The 25,791-nt window shown below is 34.1% G+C and overlaps 1 protein-coding gene across 5 annotated transcripts in view; it reads left to right on the top strand.

Moving 5' to 3' along the window:
- Positions 1-25,791, top strand: part of Dync2h1 (dynein cytoplasmic 2 heavy chain 1) — a 381,051-nt gene that overhangs the window by 143,797 nt on the left and 211,463 nt on the right. For all 5 annotated transcript variants that reach the window (XM_058586626.1, XM_046466604.2, XM_046466597.2 and 2 more), the window contains 4 exons: positions 16,778-16,941; positions 18,696-18,815; positions 19,345-19,479; positions 21,940-22,083. In XM_058586626.1, the coding sequence (XP_058442609.1) occupies positions 16,778-16,941; positions 18,696-18,815; positions 19,345-19,479; positions 21,940-22,083 (563 nt within the window). The remainder of the gene's footprint in view (positions 1-16,777; positions 16,942-18,695; positions 18,816-19,344; positions 19,480-21,939; positions 22,084-25,791) is intronic.

Genomic DNA, 25,791 nt, shown 5'->3' with positions numbered 1-25,791 from the left:
GTTCAACATTTGCAGTTAGAGAAATGCAAATCAAAGGTACACTGAGATTTTATCTCAATCCAGTCAGAATGACAGTTATCAAGAATACAAGGAACTTTTTTCGCTTCGCTCCGGGCGGAGAAGCTGAATGTGTAATCAGCAGTGGATTGTAAGTACCCGAGGCAAAGAAAGCTCAGTGCGCCCCGCCTTTTTTTTTTTTTCTTTCTTTTTTTTTTTTGAATATTTTTTATACAGGGAGAGTTTGTGGATTGGGATTGCTGGCGGGGCTGTGGTTTCTGTGCCGAAAATCCATTCCGCGGGAGCCGCCATTTGCTTTCTGCTTGCTGTCTTGATGGCTCTGTATACACTGTCCGGCAGCCGCACCTAGAGGTTGGAGCTGGGCTGCGTGCCGAGCCCTGTCCTCCGAAGGCTGGACTGCAGCCTCGAGCGTCTCTGTGGCCTGTTCGCCGCTGCACCTTCGGGCAGAGCCTGCTCTGGGGTCGTTCTGCACCCCCCTGCCAGGGGACCCGTGCTCCTGAGGAGGGGGATGGACCGCGGCGGCAGCCGCTTGGGCCCCTGGGGCCTGGCACCGGGCTGAAGAGCTGCGGAGGCCAGGGCGGCTCTGCTACGGTCGCAGACAAGCGCGACGCTCGTCAGTGCGGCCCAGAGACGGAGGCGACAGCCGCAGTGTTTCATTTCTAGAAATCTGGACTGGAAACAGAAGCAGCAGTTTGTATAATCCCAAGAACTTGCTTATACCAGGAAGCTGTAAGGGCAACATGAATATTACAGAGGAGATGTAACATGGTGGCAGGCGCAGAGAGATCAAGTCTCTGACATCTTCAACTGCGCGGGCATAGGGAGCCGTAAACTGTCTAAATGCTGTTTGCTCAGGATCACTAGGCAATGCTGAGCTGACGTGGATCTGGGGTGTACAGGCTGGGCCCCTCAGAACACACACACAGAGCCCGAATCGGAGGCAATTAAGCTCCGGTTCGCCTGCTTCGTGTGACTCAGCACTAAGGATCCCGCTGAAATAATTGGCCGACCCTTAGGAACTTACAGAGGTAAAAGCCAACCGAGCCTTCATAGGCAGTGGCCACAGGACTGAAACGGGGATTGGGAGAGACAGTCAGGACCCACCCGTTGCATTGGTCATCCGGCAAAGGGAACAAAGGGTCACCATTTGCATGGGATATCACCATGGCAGAGAAATGGCGTCACGGGCGGAGGAGATAACTGCATTGAAACCAGCGCGACAGGTGTGTAATCCCCTAGCCATCTCTCTCCACACAGCGGGGAAACCTTAAGGGCCACTCCCAGCTCTCCTGTGAACGCAATAACCAGACCTAGGGAATCAGGAGTGGCGCGGGACTCGCGGTGCGGAACTCCCGGCTACCGCTCCCACCAGTGCTGACAACTGAGGTCTCTTGCACCAGCTACTGGGGGCGTGGCTACAGGAGGGCAAGCAAATTCGCTGGGGGATCTCAGCCCCAAGCTCTACAAACTTAGGGTCTGAGGGAAGCAAACAGGGAGAGTGAGCCCAGGTGTTCATGAAAACAGGGCTCCCAGGAGCAGCAGACCTGGCGTGTAGCCAGTATTGTGGTGAGCACCACAGGTGAGCACGGCCTGGCTTGAGGAAACACAAGACAAGGCCCTAGACACTCAGGATTGGAGACCCGCCCAGTCTAGGAGAAAGAGCTGCTGCACAGTGAATGGTTCCCACCTATTGAGAGGAGAAGCTTGGCCCAGTGGGCACAGCTCCACCTACTGGAAGAGAAGTTAATAGAACTCTAGGACTACATTTATTATTATTATCATTTTTTTTTCTTTTTTTTTTTCTTCTTTTTCTTTCATTTTCAATTTTTATTTGTTGTTGTTCTTTAATTTTTTTTTCAATGTTTCTATTTTTTTAATTTTTTTTATTTTATTATTATTTTTTTTAAATTTTAATTTTCATTTTTTATTATCACTATTATTTTTGTTAAATTTTTTTTTGTCTTTTCTTTCTTTATTATCTAATCTTTGTTATTCTTGTTTCTTTTGTCTTTTCATTTCTTTTCAATCTTCTTATTCCCCCTTCCTTGAATTCTACCTGCCTACTCTCATTCTCTTTAGTGACTTCTTCCCTTCCCTTCTAATATCTTTCCTCTCAAGCATCAAATAAATCTATAAGAGTAAACAGTAACTCAGCAGTCAAACAGAACAAGAAGTAACATGAGCAGCATAAAAAAGCAAGCAAGAAAAGGAGTACAAACAATGAAGGACAGCCTAAATATTCAGGAGGACCTAGAGTCAGCAGAAAAATGGTCATATAAAGAACTCAAGGAATACCTTAGACAGATGGAATGGAACCTTAAAGAAGATACGAGACAGCAAATCCAAACAGTGAAAGAACACTTTGAAAATGAATTACATAGACAGATAAAAGAAGAAGTTAAGCATCTTTATCAGGAGATAGAGATTATAAAAAAAAACCGAACAATAATTCTAGAAATGAAGGAAACGATAAACCAAATTAAAAACTCAATTGAGAGTATCACTAACAGAGTGGAGCAAGTAGAAGCCAGAACATCAGATAATGAAGACAAAATATATCATCTTGAAAAGAGCCTAGCCAACTCAGAAAGGCTGGTTAAAAACCACGAGAAAAACATCCAAGAGATATGGGATAACATAAAGAAACCAAACCTACGAGTCATTGGGATAGAAGAAGGTACAGAGATTCAAACCAAGGGAATGAGTAACCTGCTGAAAGAAATAATTACAGAAAACTTTCCAGAAATAAAAAAGGAAACGGATATACAAATTGTAGATGCATACAGGACACCGAGCACACAAAATCACAGTAGACCAACGCCAAGACACATTGTTATGAAGATATCCAATATACAGAACAAAGAGAAAATACTAAAAGCTACAAGAGAAAGGAGGCAGATTACATTCAGGGGTAAACCAATAAGGTTAACAACGGATTTTTCATCACAGACGCTGAAAGCGAGAAGATCCTGGAACAACGTATTTCAAACACTGAAAGACAATGGCTGCCAACCAAGAATTCTGTATCCAGCAAAATTAAGCTTCAGGTACGATAACGAAATAAAAATCTTTCATGATAAACAAAAGCTAAAAGAATTTGCAGCCAGAAAACCAGCATTGCAAAGCATCTTGAGCAAAACACTACACGAGGAAGAAATGAAAAACAATAACCAAAACCATCAGTGGGAAGTGCCTCTATAAAGACAGAGGGCGGGGGGAAAGCTAACCATGGAGAAACAAACTAAATTAAAAAAAAAAAAAAGAAGAAGATAAATAATCAAACATGGCTGGAAGTACAAACCATATATCAATAGTAACTCTAAACATTAATGGCTTAAACTCTCCAATAAAGCGACATAGGCTGGTAACATGGATTAAAAAAACAAATCCAACAATATGCTGCCTCCAGGAGACACATCTGATTGGAAAAGACATACACAGGCTGAAGGTGAAAGGTTGGGAAAAAATATACCATGCACACGGTCCTCATAAGAAAGCAGGGGTGGCCATCCTCATATCGAATAAAATTGACTTCGAGACTAAATTAATCAAAAGGGATAAGGAAGGACATTATATACTGTTAAAAGGAACCATTCACCAACAAGACATAACAATTATCAATATTTATGCACCAAATAATGGTGCTGCGATGTTCATAAAACAAATTCTCCTCAAGTTCAAGAATCAAATAGACCACAACACAATAGTTATGGGTGACTTCAACACACCTCTCTCACAATTGGACAGATCCTCCAAACAAAAGTTGAATAAAGAAACTATAGAACTCAATATCACAATCAACAACCTAGACTTAACTGACATATATAGAATATATCAACCATCTTCAAGTGGATATACTTTTTTCTCAGCAGCACATGGATCCTCCTCAAAAATAGACCATATATTATGCCATAGGGCAACCCTCAGTAAATATACAGGGGTGGAGATAATACCATGCATTTTATCTGATCATAATGGAATGAAAGTGGAAATCAATGATAAAAGACGGAAGGAAAAATCCTACATCACGTGGAAAATGAACAATATGTTACTGAATGATCAATGGGTTACAGAAGACATAAAGGAAGAAATCAAAAAATTCTTAGAGATAAATGAAAATACAGACACAACATATCGGAATTTATGGGACACAATGAAAGCAGTTTTAAGAGGGAAATTCATCACCTGGAGGTCATTCCTCAAAAGAAGGAAAAACCAACAAATAAATGAGCTCACACTTCATCTCAAAGCCCTAGAAAAGGAAGAGCAAAACAACAGCAAATGTAGCAGAAGGCAAGAAATAATTAAAATCAGAGCGGAAATCAATGAAATTGAAACAAAAGAAACTATTGAAAAAATTTACAAATCTAAAAGTTGGTTCTTTGAAAAAATAAATAAGATCTACAGACCCTTAGCCATGCTAACGAAGAGAAGAAGAGAGAGAACTCAAATCACTAACATACGGGATGAAAAAGGCAATATCACAACAGACACTACAGAAATACAGAAGACAATTAGAAATTATTTTGAAAACCTATATTCCAAAAAAATAGAAGCTAGTGAAGACATTGATAAATTCCTTAAGTCATATGATTTGCCCAGACTGAGTCAGGAGGATACTCACAACTTAAACAGACCAATATCAATAGATGAAATAGAAGAAGCAATCAAAAGACTTCCAACCAAGAAAAGCCCAGGACCGGATGGGTATACAGCAGAGTTTTACAAAACCTTTAAGGAAGAATTAATACCAATACTTTTCAAGTTATTTCAGGAAATAGAAAAAGAAGGAGCTCTGCCAAATTCATTCTATGAGGCCAACATCACCCTGATTCCGAAACCAGACAAAGACACCTCAAAGAAAGAAAACTACAGACCAATATCTCTGATGAACATAGATGCAAAAATCCTCAATAAAATTCTGGCGAATCGGATACAAAGGCACATCAAAAAAATTGTGCACCATGATCAAGTAGGATTCATCCCTGGGATGCAAGGATGGTTCAATATACGGAAATCAATAAATGTTATTCACCACATCAATAGACTTAAAGATAAGAACCATATGATCATCTCAATAGACGCAGAAAAAGCATTCACCAAAGTACAGCATCCCTTTATGTTCAAAACATTAGAAAAACTAGGGATCGCAGGAACTTACCTCGACATTGTAAAAGCTATCTATGCTAAGCCTCAGGCTAGCATCATTCTCAATGGAGAAAAATTGAAGGCATTCCCCCTAAAATCTGGAACAAGACAGGGATGCCCTCTATCACCACTTCTATTCAATATAGTTCTCGAAACACTGGCCAGAGCAATTAGACAGACGAAAGAAATTAAAGGCATAAAAATAGGAAAGGAAGAACTTAAATTATCACTATTTGCAGATGACATGATTCTATACCTAGAAGACCCAAAAGGGTCTACAAAAAAACTACTAGAACTAATAAATGAATTCAGCAAAGTGGCAGGATATAAAATCAACACGCATAAATCAAAGGCATTTCTGTATATCAGCGACAAAACTTCTGAAACGGAAATGAGGAAAAACACTCCATTCACAATATCCTCAAAAAAAATAAAATACTTGGGAATCAACGTAACAAAAGAGGTGAAAGATTTATATAATGAAAACTACAAAACCCTAAAAAGAGAAGTAGAAGAAGATCTTAGAAGATGGAAAAATATACCCTGTTCATGGATAGGCAGAACTAACATCATCAAAGTGGCGATATTACCAAAAGTTCTCTATAGGTTTAATACAATGCCAATCAAAATCCCAACGGCATTTCTTGTAGAAATGGATAAAGCAATCATGAAATTCATATGGAAAAATAAAAGACCCAGAATAGCAAAAGCAATTCTAAGCAGGAAGTGCGAATCAGGCGGTATAGCGATACCAGACTTCAAACTATATTACAGAGCAATAGTAACAAAAACAGCATGGTACTGGTACCAAAACAGGCGGGTGGACCAATGGTACAGAATAGAGGACACAGAGACTAATCCACAAAGCTACAACTATCTTATATTTGATAAAGGAGCTAAAAGCATGCAATGGAGGGAGGATAGCATCTTCAACAAATGGTGCTGGGAAAACTGGAAATCCATATGCAACAAAATGAAACTGAATCCCCTCCTCTCGCCATGCACAAAAGTTAACTCAAAGTGGATCAAGGAGCTAGATATCAAATCAGAGACTCTGCGTCTGATAGAAGAAAAAGTTGGCTCCGATCTACATATTGTAGGGTCGGGCTCCAAATTCCTTAATAGGACACCCATAGCACAAAAGTTGATAACAAAAATCAACAAATGGGACTTACTTAAACTGAAAAGTTTTCTCTCAGCAAGAGAAACAATAAAAGAGGTAAATAGGGAGCCTACATCATGGGAACAAATGTTTACTCCTCACACTTCAGATAGAGCCCTAATATCCAGAGTATACAAAGAACTCAAAAAATTAAACAATAAGAAAACAAATAACCCAATCAACAAATGGGCCAAAGACCTGAACAGACACTTCTCAGAGGAGGACATACAATCAATCAACAAGTACATGAAAAAATGCTCACCATCTCTAGCAGTCAGAGAAATGCAAATCAAAACCACCCTAAGATACCATCTCACCCCAGTAAGATTGGCAGCCATTATGAAGTCAAACAACAACAAGTGCTGGCGAGGATGTGGGGAAAAGGGTACTCTTGTACATTGCTGGTGGGACTGCAAACTGGTGCGGCCAATCTGGAAAACAGTATGGAGACTCCTGGGAAAGCTGGGAATGGAACCACCATTTGACCCAGCTATTGCCCTTCTTGGACTTTTCCCTGAAGACCTTAAAAGAGCGTACTACAGGGATACTGCTACATCGATGTTCATAGCAGCACAATTCACAATTGCTAGACTGTGGAACCAACCCAGATGCCCTTCAATAGATGAATGGATAAAAAAAATGTGGCATTTATACACCATGGAATATTACGCAGCACTAAAAAATGACAAAATCATAGAATTTGCAGGCAAATGGATGGCACTAGAGCAGATTATGCTTAGTGAAGCTAGCCAATCCCTAAAAAACAAATACCAAATGTCTTCTTTGATATAATGAGAGCAACTAAGAACAGAGCAGGGAGGAAGAGCAGGAAGAAAAGATTAACATTAAACAGATACATGAGGTGGGATGGAAAGGGAGAGAAAAGGGAAATTGCATGGTAATGGAGGGAGACCCTCATTGTTATACAAAATTACATATAAGAGGTTGTGAGGGGAATGGGAAAATAAACAAGGAGAGATATGAATTACAGTGGATGGGGTAGAGAGAGAAGATGGGAGGGGAGGGAGGGGGGATGGTAGAGGATAGGAAAGGTAGCAGAATACAACAGTTACTAATAGGGCATTATGTAAAAATGTGGATGTGTAACCGATGTGATTCTGCAATCTGTATTTGGGGTAAAATTGGGAGTTCATAACCAACTTGAATCTAATGTATGAAATATGATATGTCAAGAGCTTTATAATGTTTTGAACAACCAATAAAAAAATTAAAAAAACAAAAAAAAAAAGAATACAAGGAACAATAAATATTGGCAAGGATGTGGGGAAAAATGTACATTCATACATTGCTGATGGGAATTCAAATTGGTGCAATCACTCTGGAAAGCAGTATGGAGATTCCTCAGAAAACTTGGAATGGAACCACCATTTGACCCAATTATCCCATTCCTTGGCATATACCCAAAGGACTTAAAATCAGTACACTAAAGTGACACAGCCACATCAGTGTAGCTCAACTCACAATAGCTAAATTGTGGAACCAACTTAGGTGCCCGTCAGCAGATGAATGTATAAAGAAATTGTGGTGTATACATACAATGGAATATTACTCAGCCATAAAGAAGAATGAAATTATGGCATTTGCTGGTAAATGGATGGAGCTGGAAAATATTATGTTAAACAAAATAAGCCAATCTCAAAGAAGCAAAAGCTGAATGTTTTCTCTGATATGCAGATGCTAATTCACAATAAACTGGCGTAGGGGCTAGGGAAGAATAGAGGTACTTTGGATTAGACAGAGGAGAATGCAGGGAGGGGAGAGGTTACAGGGGTAGTAGAATGAACCGGACATTATTACTCTATATGCATGTATGATTGATTGCACAACCAGAGTGATTCTATATCATGTACAACCAGAAGAATGAGAAGTTATCCTCCATTTATGAATGACATGTCAAAACACATTCTACTCTCATTTATAACTAATTAGAACAAATTTAAAAAAATCTTGTCCACATATTTTGATGAAAAGAAGAGCAAGGTATTAATTAAATTCTTTTTTTTTAACTTCCTCATTCCTTTGTGGTTAGAAGCTCAGCTAAAGGAGAAGGTAGATTTAACCGTTTTAGTTTGTAAGTAGTTAAAGAACATTAGATCAGCTAGCTATGTAGAAGTTATTGAGGGAGATACTGGTGTGAGTGGCAAATAATTTAAGTTTCACTAATGATAAATATCAAGAGTTTTTTTTATTACTATTAATCATTCCGTTTCTTTATGGCTATTTCAGTTCCATGCTGGGTTAGAGAATGGAACCAGGAGTTATAGTAAATATGATAACTGACCATTCTTGGTTGGCTCTTGTGTTCCAGACAGTTTTTTAAAGGGATGGTTGATTAGATAGCCATGTGTATGGGCAACATAATGTTGATGTGCGTGATTAGATATTGAATGTGTTTCCAGTGGCTGGTTCTCCCATATGGGTATGACTTTGGTAGTCCAATTGGTTCTGGACTTAAAGGACTTTGTTCAGGGTGGTCCAGTGGACTAAAAATTTCTCGATCATTGCTTTTCTATCAGGAGCAATTTATCCTCTTAAGGATGTCTGGGTATATCTAGAGACATTTTTCATTGTCACAATTGGGGTAGCGGTGAATCTATACCAGAGACACCTGAAAATGCAAGGAAAGCTTCCTAAAACAAATAATGTATCCAATACAAATTGTTAATAGTGCTGAGGCTGAGAAACCTCTAAGGTAGTTTAGTAGTTCTGACTCATAAGTCTGTGTACAGGTATATTTCAGTTGGTCTTATTGTGCCATATTTAATAGATGTCTGTAGCATTGCATTGAATTTGCTAATCTATGTTTTTATTTATAGACATCTGTAATTCTATGTATCTGAAGGAGATAGGAACCAAAGGCAAGAATTGATTTATAACTTTTGAATTACCTCCAAAGCTTCCTTTTGCAGGAGCTGCCATTTAAACCTAGCCAAGTTTTTCCAAAGAGTCTATTTCTAGGAATGGAATATGCTGATATTCATAGGCCCAGAGGAGATTCAGATGTTGGATCTCCGTCTTTAGTGACTATAAAGCCTTAATTTAGCCTTAATGAGCTTTGGGATATTTCCTTCACCATCTCCTTTTGGTTAGTTGGATGGCAGTGTTTAAAATTTGTCTTCATTTAAAACTCATTCATCTTGAGTTAATTATGTCTGAATGGGAGACAATCCAGTATGAATAGTTTTTTTCACAGGAAACCTTTGCCAAAATGTTAATCATATAATGTAATGAAATTTGGCAATTTGAATGGCATTTAGGTTTATCTAACCCAGATGATGATATACTTTTGGATAGTTTGGACTAGTAATGCTGTTCTACATATAATAAATGAACTAAGTTTGATCTTCCTAAAGGAAAATAAAAAAGAAATCATTAGTAATTAGCAACATTCCAGTCTGCATATAAAATATCAGTTATGGCAGCATTTTTTTTTTTTTTTATGTTAAGCATGGTAGAATCAATGGTGCCACTTTTTGGTTTAAATTTCAGTGGTCACAGTAAACCTTCAAAGCAATATTGGTTTCCAGAATCCAGACAAATAAAATTGCGTTGCATCCCTGCATTTTCCTCTTTAAGCTAAGAATTGACTTCATTTCTCTCACCTGCTGTATAAAAATTAAGATACCAAATCATAGTATTGTCTGTTCTTTTTTATCTCACCCAGGAAAAATACATTTCCCTTGTTCTATTCCCGTAATATATAACAGAAGCTCAAATCATAAAACAGCTAGCTACTTTTATTATCTTTGTACTTACATAATGCAGTTTCCTATTATGTTATGTTCTTTTGTGTTTTTTATTGAAAAGAGCTGGTAAATCTGACCTCTTAAAACACTGGGCTTATTTATTTTGTATACTGTTTGTTTGGTGTGTGTGTATGAGCTCTAGGCTGTGTACTTTTTTTTTTCATAGCTTATTGAGGTAAAATTGAAGTACAATAAAATGTACATTTTTGATTTATGCAATTTGATCAGTTTTGACATGATGTAATCATTACAATCAATATAAAAATCATTACCAATACTTATTTTTTTAAAAAAATTTGAAATCATGCAGACTGTTTTCTGCATGATTTATTATAAATCAATCACCATAAGATATGTAGAACCCTATCCCCACATCATTACTACTTCAAAATTAAATAGCACGATTATAAATATCTCACAGGTCAAAGAAGAAAGCACAAGAAAAGTAAGCAAAAAGTGTTTTGAACTAAGTGATAATAAAAGCTTAAAATATCAGAATCTCTGGGATTAAACAGTACTCAGATGAACATTTATAACTTAAAGTACTTGTATCAGAAAGAACGTAGATTAACAATCAAATTATTTTCAAATTAGGTAGCACAAAGGAAAAAATAAAGAGTAGGGACAGAAATATATGAAATAGAAAAGAAATAATACAGCTAAAATTTGATAAAAATCAAACAAGTGTGATCAAGAATAAAGTCAAGAACAAAAATTAATATCAATTGAAAGGGAGCTATCAAAACAATCCTACATATGCTAAAAATATATTAAGGTAGTACTACAATTGTATACCAATTGTGATAGCTTACATAATGTGGTCTACCTTAGAGAAGAATTTATGTGCTACTGAGAAGAAGGTGTATTTAGTCATTGATGGATGATTTATTCTATATATGTCTGTTAAGTCTAAATTATCAATTGTGTTTTTTACTTCTTTAGCTTCCTTACTTAGTTTTTATTTGGAGGATCTATCCAGTAGTGACAGAGTCAAGTTAAAGTTACCCAGTATTATTGTGCTTTGGTCTATTTGATTCTTGGAATTGAGAAGGGTTTGTTTGATGTACATGGATGCTCCATTGTTTGGGGCATAACTATTTAAGATTGTTAGGTCTTGTTGATAGTTCTCTTAAGCAATATGAAATGGCCTTTTTTGTCCCTTCTGATTAACTTCAGCTTTAAGTCCACTTTATCTGATATAAGGGTTGAAAATTCTGCTTGTTTATGAGATCATTGTGAATGATATTTTTTTCCCCACTCTTTTAACTTCATTCTGTGGATGTCTTTACCTATGAGGCAAGTATCTTGAAGCTAGCATATTGTTGGGTCTTGGTTTCAATCCAAATCTGCCAGACTATGTCTTTTGATTGATGAGTTTGGCCATTACATACATTCCATGTTATTATTGAAAAATGATTTACTCCCTGTCATTTTGATTTATTTCTGGTTTTTACTTTGAATTAGTTTCTCTTTTGATTGACTATTCTAGTGTAGTTCTTCCCTTTGCTGGCTTTTACTTTCATTTTTCATTTGTTCTTCATGAAATATTTTATTGAATGTGTTTTGTAGTGCCGGCTTTCTAGTTGTGAATTCTCTTAACCTTTGTTTATCTTGGAAGGTTTTTTTTCATCGTCAGTTCTGAAGTTGAATTTTGCTGGCTACAGTATTCTTGGTTGGCATCCATTTTCAAGCTTGCTATACACTATTCCAAGATCTCCTAGCTTTGAGGGTCTGGGCTGAGAAATCAACTGAGATCCATACTGGTTTCCCCCTAAATATCATCAGCTGTTTTTCTATCCTTATTCTGTGTTGGATATTTTCATAATAATGTGCCTTGGTATAGTTCCATTGTAATTTTGTATATTTGAGGTCATGTAAGCCTCCTGTATTTGATTTTCCATTTCATTCTTTAGGTTCGTGAAATTTTCTGGTATTTCATTGAAAAGATTGTACATTCCTTTTCTTTGTATCTTCAAGCCTTTATCTATCCTGATAAATCTTAAATTGCCCTTATCAGGTCATCCCATATTTCTTGGAAGTTCTGTTCATGGTCTCTTAACATCTTTTCTCTATGGTCAACTTTGCTTTTGAGATTATATATTTTGTCTTCATTGCCTGAAGTACTGTCTTCCAAGTAATCTAGTCTGTTGGTGATGCTTTCCATTTGAATTCTTAATTTGGTTTGTTGATTTATTTATTTCAAGGACTTCTGTTTTTCCCTCAAATCTCTCTTTATTGAAGTAATCTTTCACTTTCTCTATTTTCTTTCTGATTTCACTCCCTATATTGTTCTTTACTTTGTAGATCTCGTTTGACTATGCACATTCTAAATTCCTTCTCTGACATTTCTTCCACCATGGTGTCATCAGATTCTGTTATTTAAGTATCTTGTTTTGTTTGGGGTGATTTGTTCCCTTGCTTTTTCATATTATTTGTGTGTTTACCTATCTAGAAGTATGTATCTGAGGTAGTAGAGTTTTTACTCTGTTGACTTGGTAGTGTTCCCTGAAGGTTTCCAGTACCTCACTGTTTAGGGGGAGACAATTAATAACAACAATCAATGCAAACAATGTACAGCTTAAATCAAATAGTTTCTATATACATCTAAAATGCTAATTGTCACAAAAAACAGAAATGATAAGATCAGTTATTGCCCACAGTAAAAACAGTTAAGTTTGCAAAAGATTTTATAATTTTGAGTGGTCAACTGGAAGAGAACAGAAGTGATGCAGGATGGAGGAAAGAAAATAAAAGTAAAAAACTAAAGAAGGATTGAAAGAGAATTAGAGATTGGCTATTAGGAGAAGAAAAGAGAGAAAGAGAATCAAGGGAAACAGATATGTGAGAAAAAATATATCTCTATGAAGTAAACATTAAAAAAATAAAGACTACAAAACAAAATTAAAATATACTATTCAAATATACTAGTCTGCAAAATATTGAATAATGAAAAATAATTGGCTTCAAAAATTCTAGAAATGAGAAATAAAACCAATATGAATATGTATAAATGTCTAAGGTCACAATTACAGAAAAGAAAAAAAAATCTCCATGAAAAGTTAAAGAATTGTGTCTCGATTCTCAGTTTTCCCTCTCAGCAGTGTTGGTTGGGAGTCAATGGGGTGAGAGAGGTAATTCTGTAGTTGGAATTCCTAGAGGCAGCATTTAGACTTAGGTGGTCTCCTGGCTCTTTGCTGGATACGAATTGGTCTAGATAACTTTAAATCAGTGCACCACCAAGGCCCAGCCACTGCCAGTGGGCACTGAAAGTCTGCACCCCAGGTGTCTCCCCTGGCTTTCACTCTTATGTTTGAGAAGCCAATTCTTAGTCAATTATGTCTCTTGCTGCCCCGCTGCTACCCAGTTTGGGGTTCAGTCTCCTAACTTAATCTCTCCCACCCTCGTCCTTTCAAATTCCCAGCCAGGTGTGTCTTTTCCAGCCAGTCCTGCAAACAGCTGGGTTGGAGGGCGAGGGGTAGTGCTTGGTGGGTTTCCATGACGAGTAGTCTCCTGTATAATCCTCTGTCTATGATTGAAATTGTTCTGGTCACTTAGGTATACTCTTTGTCTTGCAGTGTGTGTTTATTGGGCCTGTATTTTGGGACAGACTTGGGTTTACCAGGAATTGGCTCCCTCAGCTGCCAGCCCCATGCCATAGCTAAAGAATGGTTTCTTCCTCTGTCCTCCTCAGGCAGCCTGGAAATATGGGAGCTTCTTTCCTGTACAAAGATATTGTGCAGCATGCTGTTCAGTTTAGTTGGGCAGTGTCTTTGATCTCTAAGTTCTCTGTACGCAGACACACCTTAGGCCTCTTAAAAATGAGGGTTTCTTTTAGTCCCTTGTCCCTCCCTCCACTTTGCTTGTGGAGGGACTCATCTGGCTGGGTACTCCAGCTAGAAGCAGTGCTATGACACTGGGTATTTTTTCTTACAATATCCAACCTCCTGAGTCCCTGATCTGCTTTGAATGTTCAGTATTAAATTCTAATAAAGTCTCTCCTCCCTTTATTGGTTACCTACTTTGCTGAGAAACTGTCTATCTGCTTTTTTGGTTTAATGTCACAGAGCAGCCAGAAAAACGACCTTCTCTATTCCGTCATCTTAAAACTCTAGGCTGTGTACTTTTTTAAAGGTATTTTTTCATTTACTCCAAATTGCCAAATGTATTGGTGCATATTTTTAGATAATATTATCATATCTTTTAAATTTGTAATGTATTTGTAATGAGGCTTCCTTTTGTTCTTAGGTTGATCTTTCTAAGTTTTTCTTGATCAGTCTTCATAAGGGTTTATCAGTTTTAATAATCTTTAGAATACCAAATATTAATTTTGATTTTTTCATTATATTTTAAAATGGACTTTTGTCCATTATTATTCATTTCTATTATTTTCCTTGGATTTATTTATTTATTTTGGTTCCTGAGATGGAAAAGCAAAATAGTGATAGTCTTTTCCTTTTCCTAATTTATATCTATAAATTTTCCACCAAGTCCTTATTTAGCTTCATGTCTTATGTTTTGATTTCTTCTTTGATTTATAAATCATTTAACATTTTGTTGTTTAATTTCCCGGTAGTTGGATATTTTTGTTGTTGTTGTTGTTTTGTCTTTATATCCAACTTATCTCCATTGTGGTCAGGGAACTTATTCTAAAGCATTTTAATTTGGAGGGATTCTTTTGATGCCTTCTTTTTGATTTGTCATTTGGTTACCTTTAATAAATATTCCAGGTATGCTTAAAAATTGTGAAAATTTGACTCCTATTTGATTTAACTTTTATTTCAGGCCAGTTAAATCAAGTTTTATGTGGTATTCAGATCTTCCATATACTTGCTGTTTTTATTTTTTTTCTGTTTGTTTTATCATGTCTTCAGGTAAATGCCTTAAAGTCTGTGTTATTTTTAATATGTCTATTTTTCTTTTAGTTCTGAAAGCTTAAAAAGCTTTACTTTAAATATTTTGGAACTCTATTGTATATTTTGCATATACATGCTTTGAAATGTAATATCTTTTTATTCAATTATGTTTTTTATCATTAAGATATTCCCTTCTTTATATCTAGAAGCATCTGTTTTAGCGTCGGTTACTGGAATGTTACACTAAGTTTCAAGCTAGTGCTTACATGGCATATACTTTTCCATTCTTTTATTTTCAAGTTATGTTCATCTTTTATAAAAAGAAACTTTATTGTGTTTATCTAAGGTATAAACATTATGTAAGATACATATAGGTAGTAAAATGGCTATGATATGAAGCATGTTAACATATCCATCCTCTTTAGTTATCCTTTTTTTTGTGTTGTGAGAGCAACTAAAATTTACTCAACAAAAATGCTGAATACTATATAATTTTATTTACTCTAGTTCTCATATTGGTGTATTTAGATGTAATTATTGCACATATGAGCTACTTTGCATCCTTTGAGTTACATCTTCCCATTTCCTCCCACCACTTCTTCCTTTGGTACCCACTGTTTTATTTTCTATCTCTGTGTATACGGAATTTTTCTTCATTTTTTTTAGCTGTCACGTGTTAAGAGAGATTGTGCAATAATTTTTTTTCCTCTTTGTTTGGCTTATTTCACTGAAGATAATACTCTCCAGGCTCATCCATATTGTGGCAAATTGCAGGATCACCTTTTTTTTTGTGGATGAATAATATTCCATTGTATATTTCTGTATCATATTTTCTTTATCCATTTTTCCAATGATGGGCACTTTGGTGTTTCTGTATCATGGCTATGTGAATAATGCTGCAGTGAACACAGCAGTGCAGATACCTTTGTGAGGTGGTAGTTTCATTTCATTTGGGTATCTATTCAGAAGAGGGAACCTTGTCATATAATAGTTATATTTTCCAGAATACCAATCTACAGTCCTACCAAATGTTTTCTTTTTTCCATAACCTTAGCAACATTTGTTATCTCTTGTCTTCCTGATAACACACATATCACGAGTGTATGATATTTTACAGTTTTAATTTGCATTTCCCTAATGAGTAGTGATGTTGAGTATTGAATATCTTTTCATTTATCTGCTGGACATTCTTATTTCTTTGTACAAATGTCTATTCGGGTTCTTTGCCCATTTTTAATTGGATTATTCATTTTTTCTGCTATTGAATTATAAGAATTTTTAAAGTTTTGATATCTTGATTTTTCTGATAAATTGTTTGCAAATATTTTTCAATCTGTAGGTTGCCTTTTTATTTAGTTGATAGTAGATATATTTGCATTTACTTATATCTTGATATTTTCCTAGATTTTATCATTCCATTTTCATGTATTACAAAATAAATACTAGTATAATAAACTTTTTAATAAATGAATTAGAAATAGAGAATAACATATAATTGAGTTTTTATTTTTGTAACCTATAATCCACTATTTCAGAAAAATTTGAAATACAAAAGATGTAGTTAATATTGAAACCATACTAAATATAAGCAGATATTCCTTTAATACTTCAGCGTTCCAGGATCATCAAAATGAATTATTCACTCTTGCTTATTAACAGGTCTTTCATTCTAATAGTTCCTTGGATAGCCTAAGCTTTGCTGTCCTTTAGACTATGTTTAAAAGCCTATAATAACATTGTAAGTATTTGAAAATTATATTTTTAAGTATCATATGGTGATATACAAAATATTCAGGGCAGTTAACTGCATTTGTGTTTTTTTTAAACAGGACCACGTTATGTGGTACAAATAGGTGACAAGATTATTGACTACAACGAAGAATTCCGCCTTTTTCTATCAACGAGAAACCCAAATCCCTTTATTCCACCAGATGCAGCTTCTATTGTTACTGAGGTTAATTTTACTACAACAAGAAGTGGATTAAGAGGGCAGGTATGTAAAGACAATAGTCATAATATATTTACGTTAGAGTTTTTTGTATCTGTATATTTATTAGACATTGTGAATAGAAAGATATTGTATTAATCTGATTAGTATTAAAACTTATGATTTTGAAAACAGTTTTGCAAGTAAAGTTGTCAGGCTTATTTATCATCTGTGTTGTATATTGTATATTTGAAGCTGATGCAACATAACTCTAATTTTATAGTCTTATTTCTGTCAGATATGATAGATTTTGAGAGATGAATGGTTTGTAGAGATTAAGAAAACTTGCTTAATTTTTTTAAATTGGAAAATTGAAATACATGAAAGATGCAGTTAATTGACACATTCAGGTAATTGAGGGTTGTTGATTCCTGAGCCAATATTTTTAAAATCACAATCTTTGCGTTTTTAAAATTTAGTTTATCTGTATATGTGTCATTAAATTTTATGGTTTTTGTGTGAATTTCAAAATGATTTTTTATGCCCAGGCTTTTATTTATATATTTATTCATTTTTTTTTGCTCCTGAAAGATAAGATGTTGATTTCTTGAGTATTTTTCTTTTATTCATCTAACGATAGTGATTTTTTTCTCTTGTTTGATTCATGTGAATGTGTATTTGCTATAAATTTTTCTTTATTGCAGTTTTTAAAACTTTTTTCAAAATATTATTTTCTTACTATACCATAGGACTCACTGAATACATTTATATGAATGTATCTTTTGAATGAGTTGATAATAATTCTGACAGATAAAACATTGTAACAATCACTCTAAACTTGGCAGAATTAATTGACACAATTACTCCCTTCCATCTAAAAGCTCTCAAGGTAATTGCTAAAAGGTGCTATGTAGATTTAAGAACTAAGGAAAGGTGTCATTGGCTGTATTAATATTCAAAATTAGCAATTTAGGCTTCTTTTTTTTTTTTTGGTACTGGGACTTGAACCCCATGGGTACTTAACCCCTGAGCCATATATCTACCTCTTTTTAAAAATTTTTATTTTGAGACAGGGTCTGGCTAAGTTGCTAAGGGCCTCACTAAGTTGCTAAGGCTGGTTGTGAATTTACCATCCTCCTGTCTTAGCCTCCTGAGGTTCTGGGATTATAGGAATGTATCATCACGCCCACATATTTTTTACCAGCTTAACAGATAACAGTTTTAGCAAATATAATTCACATACCATACAATTACCAGTTCAAAGTGTATTATCCAATGGATTGTTAGTGGAAGTGCAAGTAGCTGTGCTTAAGAGTTTGAGGAACAAACTCATCATTTTACTTTCTACCAACAATGTAGGAGCGTTCCATTTTCTCCATATTTTTGCTAATTCATATTAGTTGTCTCTTTAGTAGAAGCTGTCCTTGTAGATGTGAAGTAATATCTCAATATTTTAAGTAATATATCTTGTTATTTTTTGATATAACTACTTATCAATAGATGACTATTCCATAGTTTTAAAAAATCTAACTTTAGAACTAAATATTGCTTATTGATTTGTTAATTACTATAATTTCCTACAGCTCTTATACTATTAAGCATTTTATTGATCAATTTAACTATTTATCTAATATCTTTTTCATCAGATATAATTGTGAAAGTGTTTCATGTTTAATTAAAAAGAATGAAATGAGGTAACATAGTATCATAATACTTGAAGGATTTGGTCAATACAAGGCCCGTGTAGGAAGTTTTTTTTCTTGTTTTATGCTTTATTGTTAGGATTACCTTGCCCCCCTTTCCTTTTTTTTCCCCCTTAGCTTTTGGCTTTAACCATTCAACATGAGAAACCTGACTTAGAGGAACAAAAAACAAAACTATTACAACAGGAAGAAGATAAGAAAATACAGCTAGCCAAGCTTGAGGAATCTCTTTTAGAGGTAAAATTGAGCTATTTAGTATATTTTTTATATTGCTTTTTCTCTTTAATAAATAAAAATAACAGTGCCTTTTTAAAAAAATGAGTAGCACTTTCAGAATGTTTTTGTTTTCAAAGGTCTACAAATATCTAATGCCAAAATTCAAACAGAAAACAAGGAGATAGATTTTGGAATATAAGATCTTGAGGAATTACATTTGAGACAAGCAAATTCAACTAATAATTTTTTATACTGCCTTGTTGCATTATTTATCATATGTTCAGAATTTAAAAAGTATTAAAAGTTGGCATGAATTTATAACTTAATCTATAATTTTATATAGTTTTATTTTTTATTAGATATAATAATGACATCATATAATAATATGCTATATTATTTGATATAGGATGACCCAAAGTATTTAAATTTTTTAAAAATAACAAGTTCCTATAAATATTATCAAATTAGTGACAGTTAATATGGGCTTCCTTTAATTGGTTATTTTAACATGTCTAACAATGTTGTATTATTTTGTTAATTTTTTCTACAGACACTGGCCACATCCCAAGGCAATATTTTGGAAAATAAGGATTTGATTGTATCTTTGAATCAGACAAAAGCAAGTAGTGCACTTATTCAGGACTCACTTAAAGAATCTTACAAACTCCAGATTTCCCTTGATAAAGTAATTATTTCCTCTTGATTTTCTATCAGGTTTTCTTAAATAATTATGTTAATATGATAGAAAATTCAGATCAGGACTTGAGGGTAATGATTATGTCTAAGAAAGAACGCCATAGATAAACATCAGAGCCTTGGGTCTGATTCTTCTTATTATAGAGAGTCAGCTAAGATGTTGGGCTCATGGAGAAAAAAGACTGCTGGTCCACATACACTGGTGGGGTCTACTGATTTTTCACATGTTATCCAAGGTAGAGCTATAATGTTGTACTAAAATTGAAAATGAATACATTAAAAATGAACGTTAGGAGGCAACATCTTTGCCAATTGTGTAAGTGAGCTTTTTTTCTGTTACAAATGCCTGAGATAAATGAACTTAAAAAGAGAAAAGGTTGATTTTGCTTACAGTTTTGGATGTTTCAGGCCATGGTCAGTTTGCTTATGGCTATGGGAAGCAGGAGAGGAAGGAAGAGTGGGAAGAAGGAACCAGGATACCATAATTCCCTTTGAAAACACTCCCTCAATTCTATAAGAATTCCCATGAGGTCCCACATTTTAAAGGTTTCACTACTTCCCAATAGTATCATGGTCTGGGTGCCTAACCTTTAACAAATGAGCTTTAAAGGGACATTTCAGATCCCAACACTTTTAGGACTTTTCTTAAGATAAAGCCAGTTAAAGATACTAATGGAGTTATAAGCTATTATTTCCATTAAGAAACATTTTTTCCCTAGTTATTCTGTATGCCATCAATGTGATGATCTGAACCATTTTCTTACCAATGGCTTTAAATTATTTTTACTTTATTCTTTTGATGTTTCCTTTAACAAAGTTTCAGTCCTTTATCAGTACAATATCTTTTCCTTTCTTGCATTCTAGTGACTGATCTTTGTTGGAAATAAATGACCAGGGAAATAAATGTTTTTATGAATTTTCAGGCTCTAACCTGACATGAGCTCCAACTGATAGGTTTTAATTATCTTCCATTTGTCTTAATGACTTTTTCAGCTTTTCCTCAATATTTTTTATAAATTTTACATTTCTTTATTGCTGCTTTCTTCACTTGGGAAAGAGCTCTGTTGCAATCAGAAGTTGAGCAAATTTTATAGCCTGATTCCTATCTAGTCACCCTATTTTCCTTACCAAGTCTAAACTTTGCAGATTGCCAGTTGTGATTTCCAGTTTCTACCAAAAGGATTTTGAACTGTATATGCCTTTTCTTACTTAAAGAAAGTAAGAGGGCTGGGGATGTGGCTCAATCGGTAGTGCGTTCGCCTGGCATGCGCGGGGCGCTGGGTTCGATCCTCAGCACCACATAAAAATAAAATAAAGATGTTGTGTCCACCGAAAACTAAAAAATAAATATTAAAAAAGAAAGTAAGAAAGTAAAAAATTATGTATCACGTAATTTTACCAGTATCACATTTTTAATTCCAGTGCTTTGATCATGACATGGAGGACCTCCTCAGAGTTCTAAGATCATTTAATCTTATGATCCTTCTATTTCTATAATTCTTTATTTTCTGTCAGAATGAAGGTTTTTATCATTATTTGCTCTTCCTCTGCTTACATTAAGCTGTGCTGTTTTTATCATTATTTGCTCTTCCTCTGCTTACATTAAGCTGTGCTATTAGACGATGTGCAAGCCTGTTACAGTCATCTTCTTTTCCTGTTTTTTTTTTCTTGACATGTCCCACATACTTGTCTCATAGTTTAAACTTTTCTCTGCTAACCTAGTAGTTCCATGCTCTCTTGCATACCTTACCTAAACAGATTTTTTTTTTAAAAAATGTATAATTTCATTTTCTATTGTCTGATTCTGTTTACTATTCTATCTTGCCCTCTTTCCCCAAGTACGTTTGGTCCTCATTAAGACTAATATATGAACCATTTTTAGCTCTGTTATCTGAGGGGCAGAAAAGTATTTGAAATAATGTCTCTCCCAATATTCATTTGTAAAAACGTAAATTCCTAATGTGATGGGATAAGGAGGTGGGACCATGATTATGTCATGAGTGTGGTCCCTCCTAGGTGAGATTAGTGCCCTCATAAAAGACAGCTGAAGGAACTTATTTGCCCCTTCTTGTTTGACATAGCAAGAATCAACTGTTTCTATGAACCAGGAAATGGGGTCTCACTAAACACCAAATCTCCCAGTGCCTTAAGAATCTCAAATTTTCTAGCCACCCAAACTGGGAGAAATTAATTTCTATTATTTAAAAGCAAAACTAGTTTAGTGTATTTTGTTATAGCAGCCTGAATGGACTAAGATGTATATTGTCCTCAACTTCATAAAAATAGGAATAATAACGATGTTTTTTGAGTTGCAAATTTATTTGATTTGTTATCTTATTTGTTGTATGTGTGTGGAAATTTAAGAGGGTGGCTAGACATGTGCATAGTGGTCTGTAGGTGGCAGTAAAGCACTATACTAAATTGTTTCCCCTTCTCCAATGATCCACAGGAGCGGGATGCCTATCTTCCTCTGGCTGAGAGTGCCAGTAAGATGTACTTCATTATCTCTGACTTGTCTAAAATTAATAATATGTACCGTTTTAGTTTGGCTGCTTTTCTACGACTTTTTCAACGAGCTCTGCAAAACAAACAGGTAAGCTGTTGGTTGCCCTGTGGTTGAATTTGACCAGTCACTTTACTATGTACTTAATTTATAATAATAATTTTCTGATAAAACATGTAGAATTATGCTTCAGAAGACCACATCTATTACTTTCAACATATATTTAAAATAAACCAGTTTCTTAATTTCATTTTATTTTCTTAGCGGTTCTAATGTAACAGTCTTTTGATGGAAACAATTTATGTTTTTAGAATAAATTAATAAGTAAAATATGATGATTAAAAATCTAATAATTAATAAAAACATAAAATAAGAAATTATCCACATAACCCCATTACATAGTATATATCTTTGTTTGGGACCATAATATGAAAGTATTGTTCTTAATAATGTGTACACAGTAATGTACTGCTTTAGGAAGCTTATATTCTAGTGGAGGGAAAGATATATAAAGGATAATATTGTTTTAAAGTAGCACACTGTAATTAAAAAATGTATACTGTGGGCAACTTCCATGTCAATAAATAAATACATAACTACACAATATTTTTAAGTGTTAGGTTATCTCTGCGGAGTATCATATTATTAAAAACATTTTCTTATGTTCATGTCAGAAATTTTGTCAGGATAGAACAGGGATGGCTTGTCTCTGTTTTACAATCTCTGGGGCCTCAGGCTGGAATGTCTTGAGGATGTGGTGGGGAGGGGTTTCACTTGCCCAGGTGGCTGGGATGGGAGGACTTGATAAGTAGGACTGCTTACTGCAGCACCTCTGTGCTAGGTTTGACTTCTTTACAGCACAGAGTAGATGGACTTGTTGTATTATACCTTGGGGCACCAAAGGCATATTCCAGTGAATGAAGTAGAAACCTTTTATAACCTAGCCTTAAGTTAGTGTTATTTCTGCTGTCATGCATTGGCTGAAACAGTCAAAAGCCTGCCCATATTCAAGGAGAATAGGAAGTAGACTTCACCATTTGATGGAAAGAATATTGAGTAATTTTGGGGTTATGTTTTAAAATAGCTGTAGACATTAATAGGTTCTTACCCCCACCCACCAAGTGTTTTCTTAAATCCTAGACTTCATCTTGGCTGGGGTAAAAATGCACATTTGTAAGCTTTTTGACAAATACTAATTATCCTTCAGAAATATATGATTATTGGTGTATTAAACTGATTCAGTGATGACTTTTTCTTAACATGTTAACAACATCTTAACAACAGGTATTTTATATCTTTAAATAATTGTTCGATTAAACAATTGAAAATTATTTCATTGTTTTTGTAAATCTTTGATCATTTGTAAGGCAAATATAACTTACAACAAACAATATTATTTGATATTTGCATTTTTCTTCAGTGAATGATGTTTTTATATCATTTGTGTATTTTTCTTTATGTTAATTATATAGTAGAGTTTTAAGAGATTCTTATATATTAAGGGTCTAAAGTCTTTTTCATGTGCTACATGTGCCTTTTTTTATTTCTAAAATATTTCTGCAAAGCCAGTTACATCAAAATTATCTTCTTGGTTTTTATACTTGGAATGAGTATGATATTAATGTTTTAAAAATATTTTAAAAATAAAAATGTTTATAAAATAAAAATGTTTTACAGAAGAAAATAAACTTTTCTTTTGATTAAATTAGGAAGCACTGTTCATATGCTTTTGAAATAATATTTTTGGAAGAGAATAAATTTTTCTTTTGCTTAAATAATGGAGCACAATTTCATGGTCAAGTAAATTTACTTAAATCTCTTTTTCAGGGGAAAGATTATTCATTTAATAAACATTATTGCAGACTTACTTATAACTTATAAATATATAGCAGACATTCCAGGCATTGTGCTAGGTTCTGGGAGTGTTTAGCAGAGACCAATAGGAAAAGCTACTCCTTATCTTCATTGGTGTGGACCATTTGATATTTTTTCCATCAGTGAATTGTTTTATATATCCTTTTTTATTTGTTTATTAATCATGATTCTGTTATTAATTTTTTCCCACTAATGTATTTCATTCAAATTTGCTCTCACATTCAAATTTGAAATAAATTTCCGTTTAATAGTGACCTTGTGCTTTGGTATAGATTTTGTTAGCAAAAATTTCTCTACACAGTCATAGTTCATGTCTCTAGTATATATTTTTCATTTCCTTTGGACAAACACTAGATTTTGGTCTTTAGGTTTAAAAAAATAGTTTAAAACATTACATTTAATCAAACTATTTATAATATTTTACTTTTGGAAACATTTTTACAAAATATATAGAATCCAATAAGGTCTATAAGAATTAATTCATAACATATGATTGATTTTATTCTGATTCACTGTGTCAGCAGATAAAAATAAGGATAATTATGCTTGTCTTTTACTGGGGACTGAATTAGAGCAAATTATATTCCATGTTTTTATGATTTGTCAAAATGTATCCTAATGTTACATATAACTAAAAAAGTAAAAAAATAATTCTAAAAAACTTTAAAATTATATGATAAATTTATTTATAATTCCTCTTTATTCTTTGGTCACAAAATATATATGTTAAAAAATCAGTAACTATATACTGTGGTATGAGAACTAATAAATAGTGTAGAAGTTCAATCAAACTTAGTAAGTGTATTAGGGTTCTTTATGTTTTAGAAAAGCTAATCCACTTTCCTCAGTTATAATAGTACTGTAATAATATGTACATTGATCAAATTTCACCCTTGTGTGTGCATATATGTGGGTGTATATGTGTACATTTCAATTTATTTTTAAAAAGTAACATAATTTTAAATATGTAGAGTAAAAACCGTGCTTTTCAGTGTTTTGTAAATCTAGATCTTATAGGTACTGTATTCTGTTTTATTTTTTCTTACACTTTTTTTTTCATTTTTAATTGCTTCATTATAGTTATGCATAATGGTGGGATTTTTACATATTCATTGTTATATGAATACAACATAACACTATAATTTGACCACTATAATTTCCTAACTCTGTTTTATAATAGAGTGTATTTTAGTGAATCTAAGTCTCAATTTCATAATTGATCTTTCTTAATAAGAGGAGCATTTGCTATATAAACTAGGAACAGACAATTCTTCTGGTTAGAACATGCTACCAACACCACCAGAAGTGTACACTTGAAGTATCTGGGTACAACTAATCTTTATTGGTGTGGACCATTTGATATTTTTTCCATCTCTAAATGATTAAAATTATTTTAGTAGGTTTATTTTGGTTTTTGTGTTGCTGTTAGTTATAATCACAAGGAACCAAACAAATTTAATCTAATTATTATATCAGAATTGAACTTTATAAGACGTATTCTTCAAATGCCTCCTGAAGTGAGAAGTAAAATTTACATTATAATGAGAGAAAAGTTCAGCTTATACAACCCTCATTTCTATGCCAAGCAATATTTTTTTTATTAAAAGAAATAGCCATTAGTGATATCCTTTCAAATGGTGGCAGTCATGTACATTGGAAATACCAAATGAGATAAAAAACTAAAGGTGTATGTGAGTTTTTGCGGTATCGGTCTCAAAATTATTGTTATCCTTATTCAACCTGTAGTGCATAGTTCAGTATTGTTTAGGTTCTCATATTAAGGATGAGAAATATAAGATGATTTTGGTCATCTTATTTTGGGACTGAATAGATAATTATATAATACAAGTAATTTAAATGGCCTTAACCCAAATTGAAATAGTGTTTTTAAATTACTTATTTTTAAATGTTTGTATTAGTATA

The sequence above is a fragment of the Marmota monax genome, unplaced genomic scaffold (assembly GCF_021218885.2).
Source record: "Marmota monax isolate L192 unplaced genomic scaffold, Marmota_monax_Labrador192_F-V1.1 WCK01_AAM20220418_F8-fsc00045, whole genome shotgun sequence".
NCBI lineage: Eukaryota > Metazoa > Chordata > Mammalia > Rodentia > Sciuridae > Marmota > Marmota monax.
This window is presented reverse-complemented; position numbering and strand designations above follow the sequence as displayed.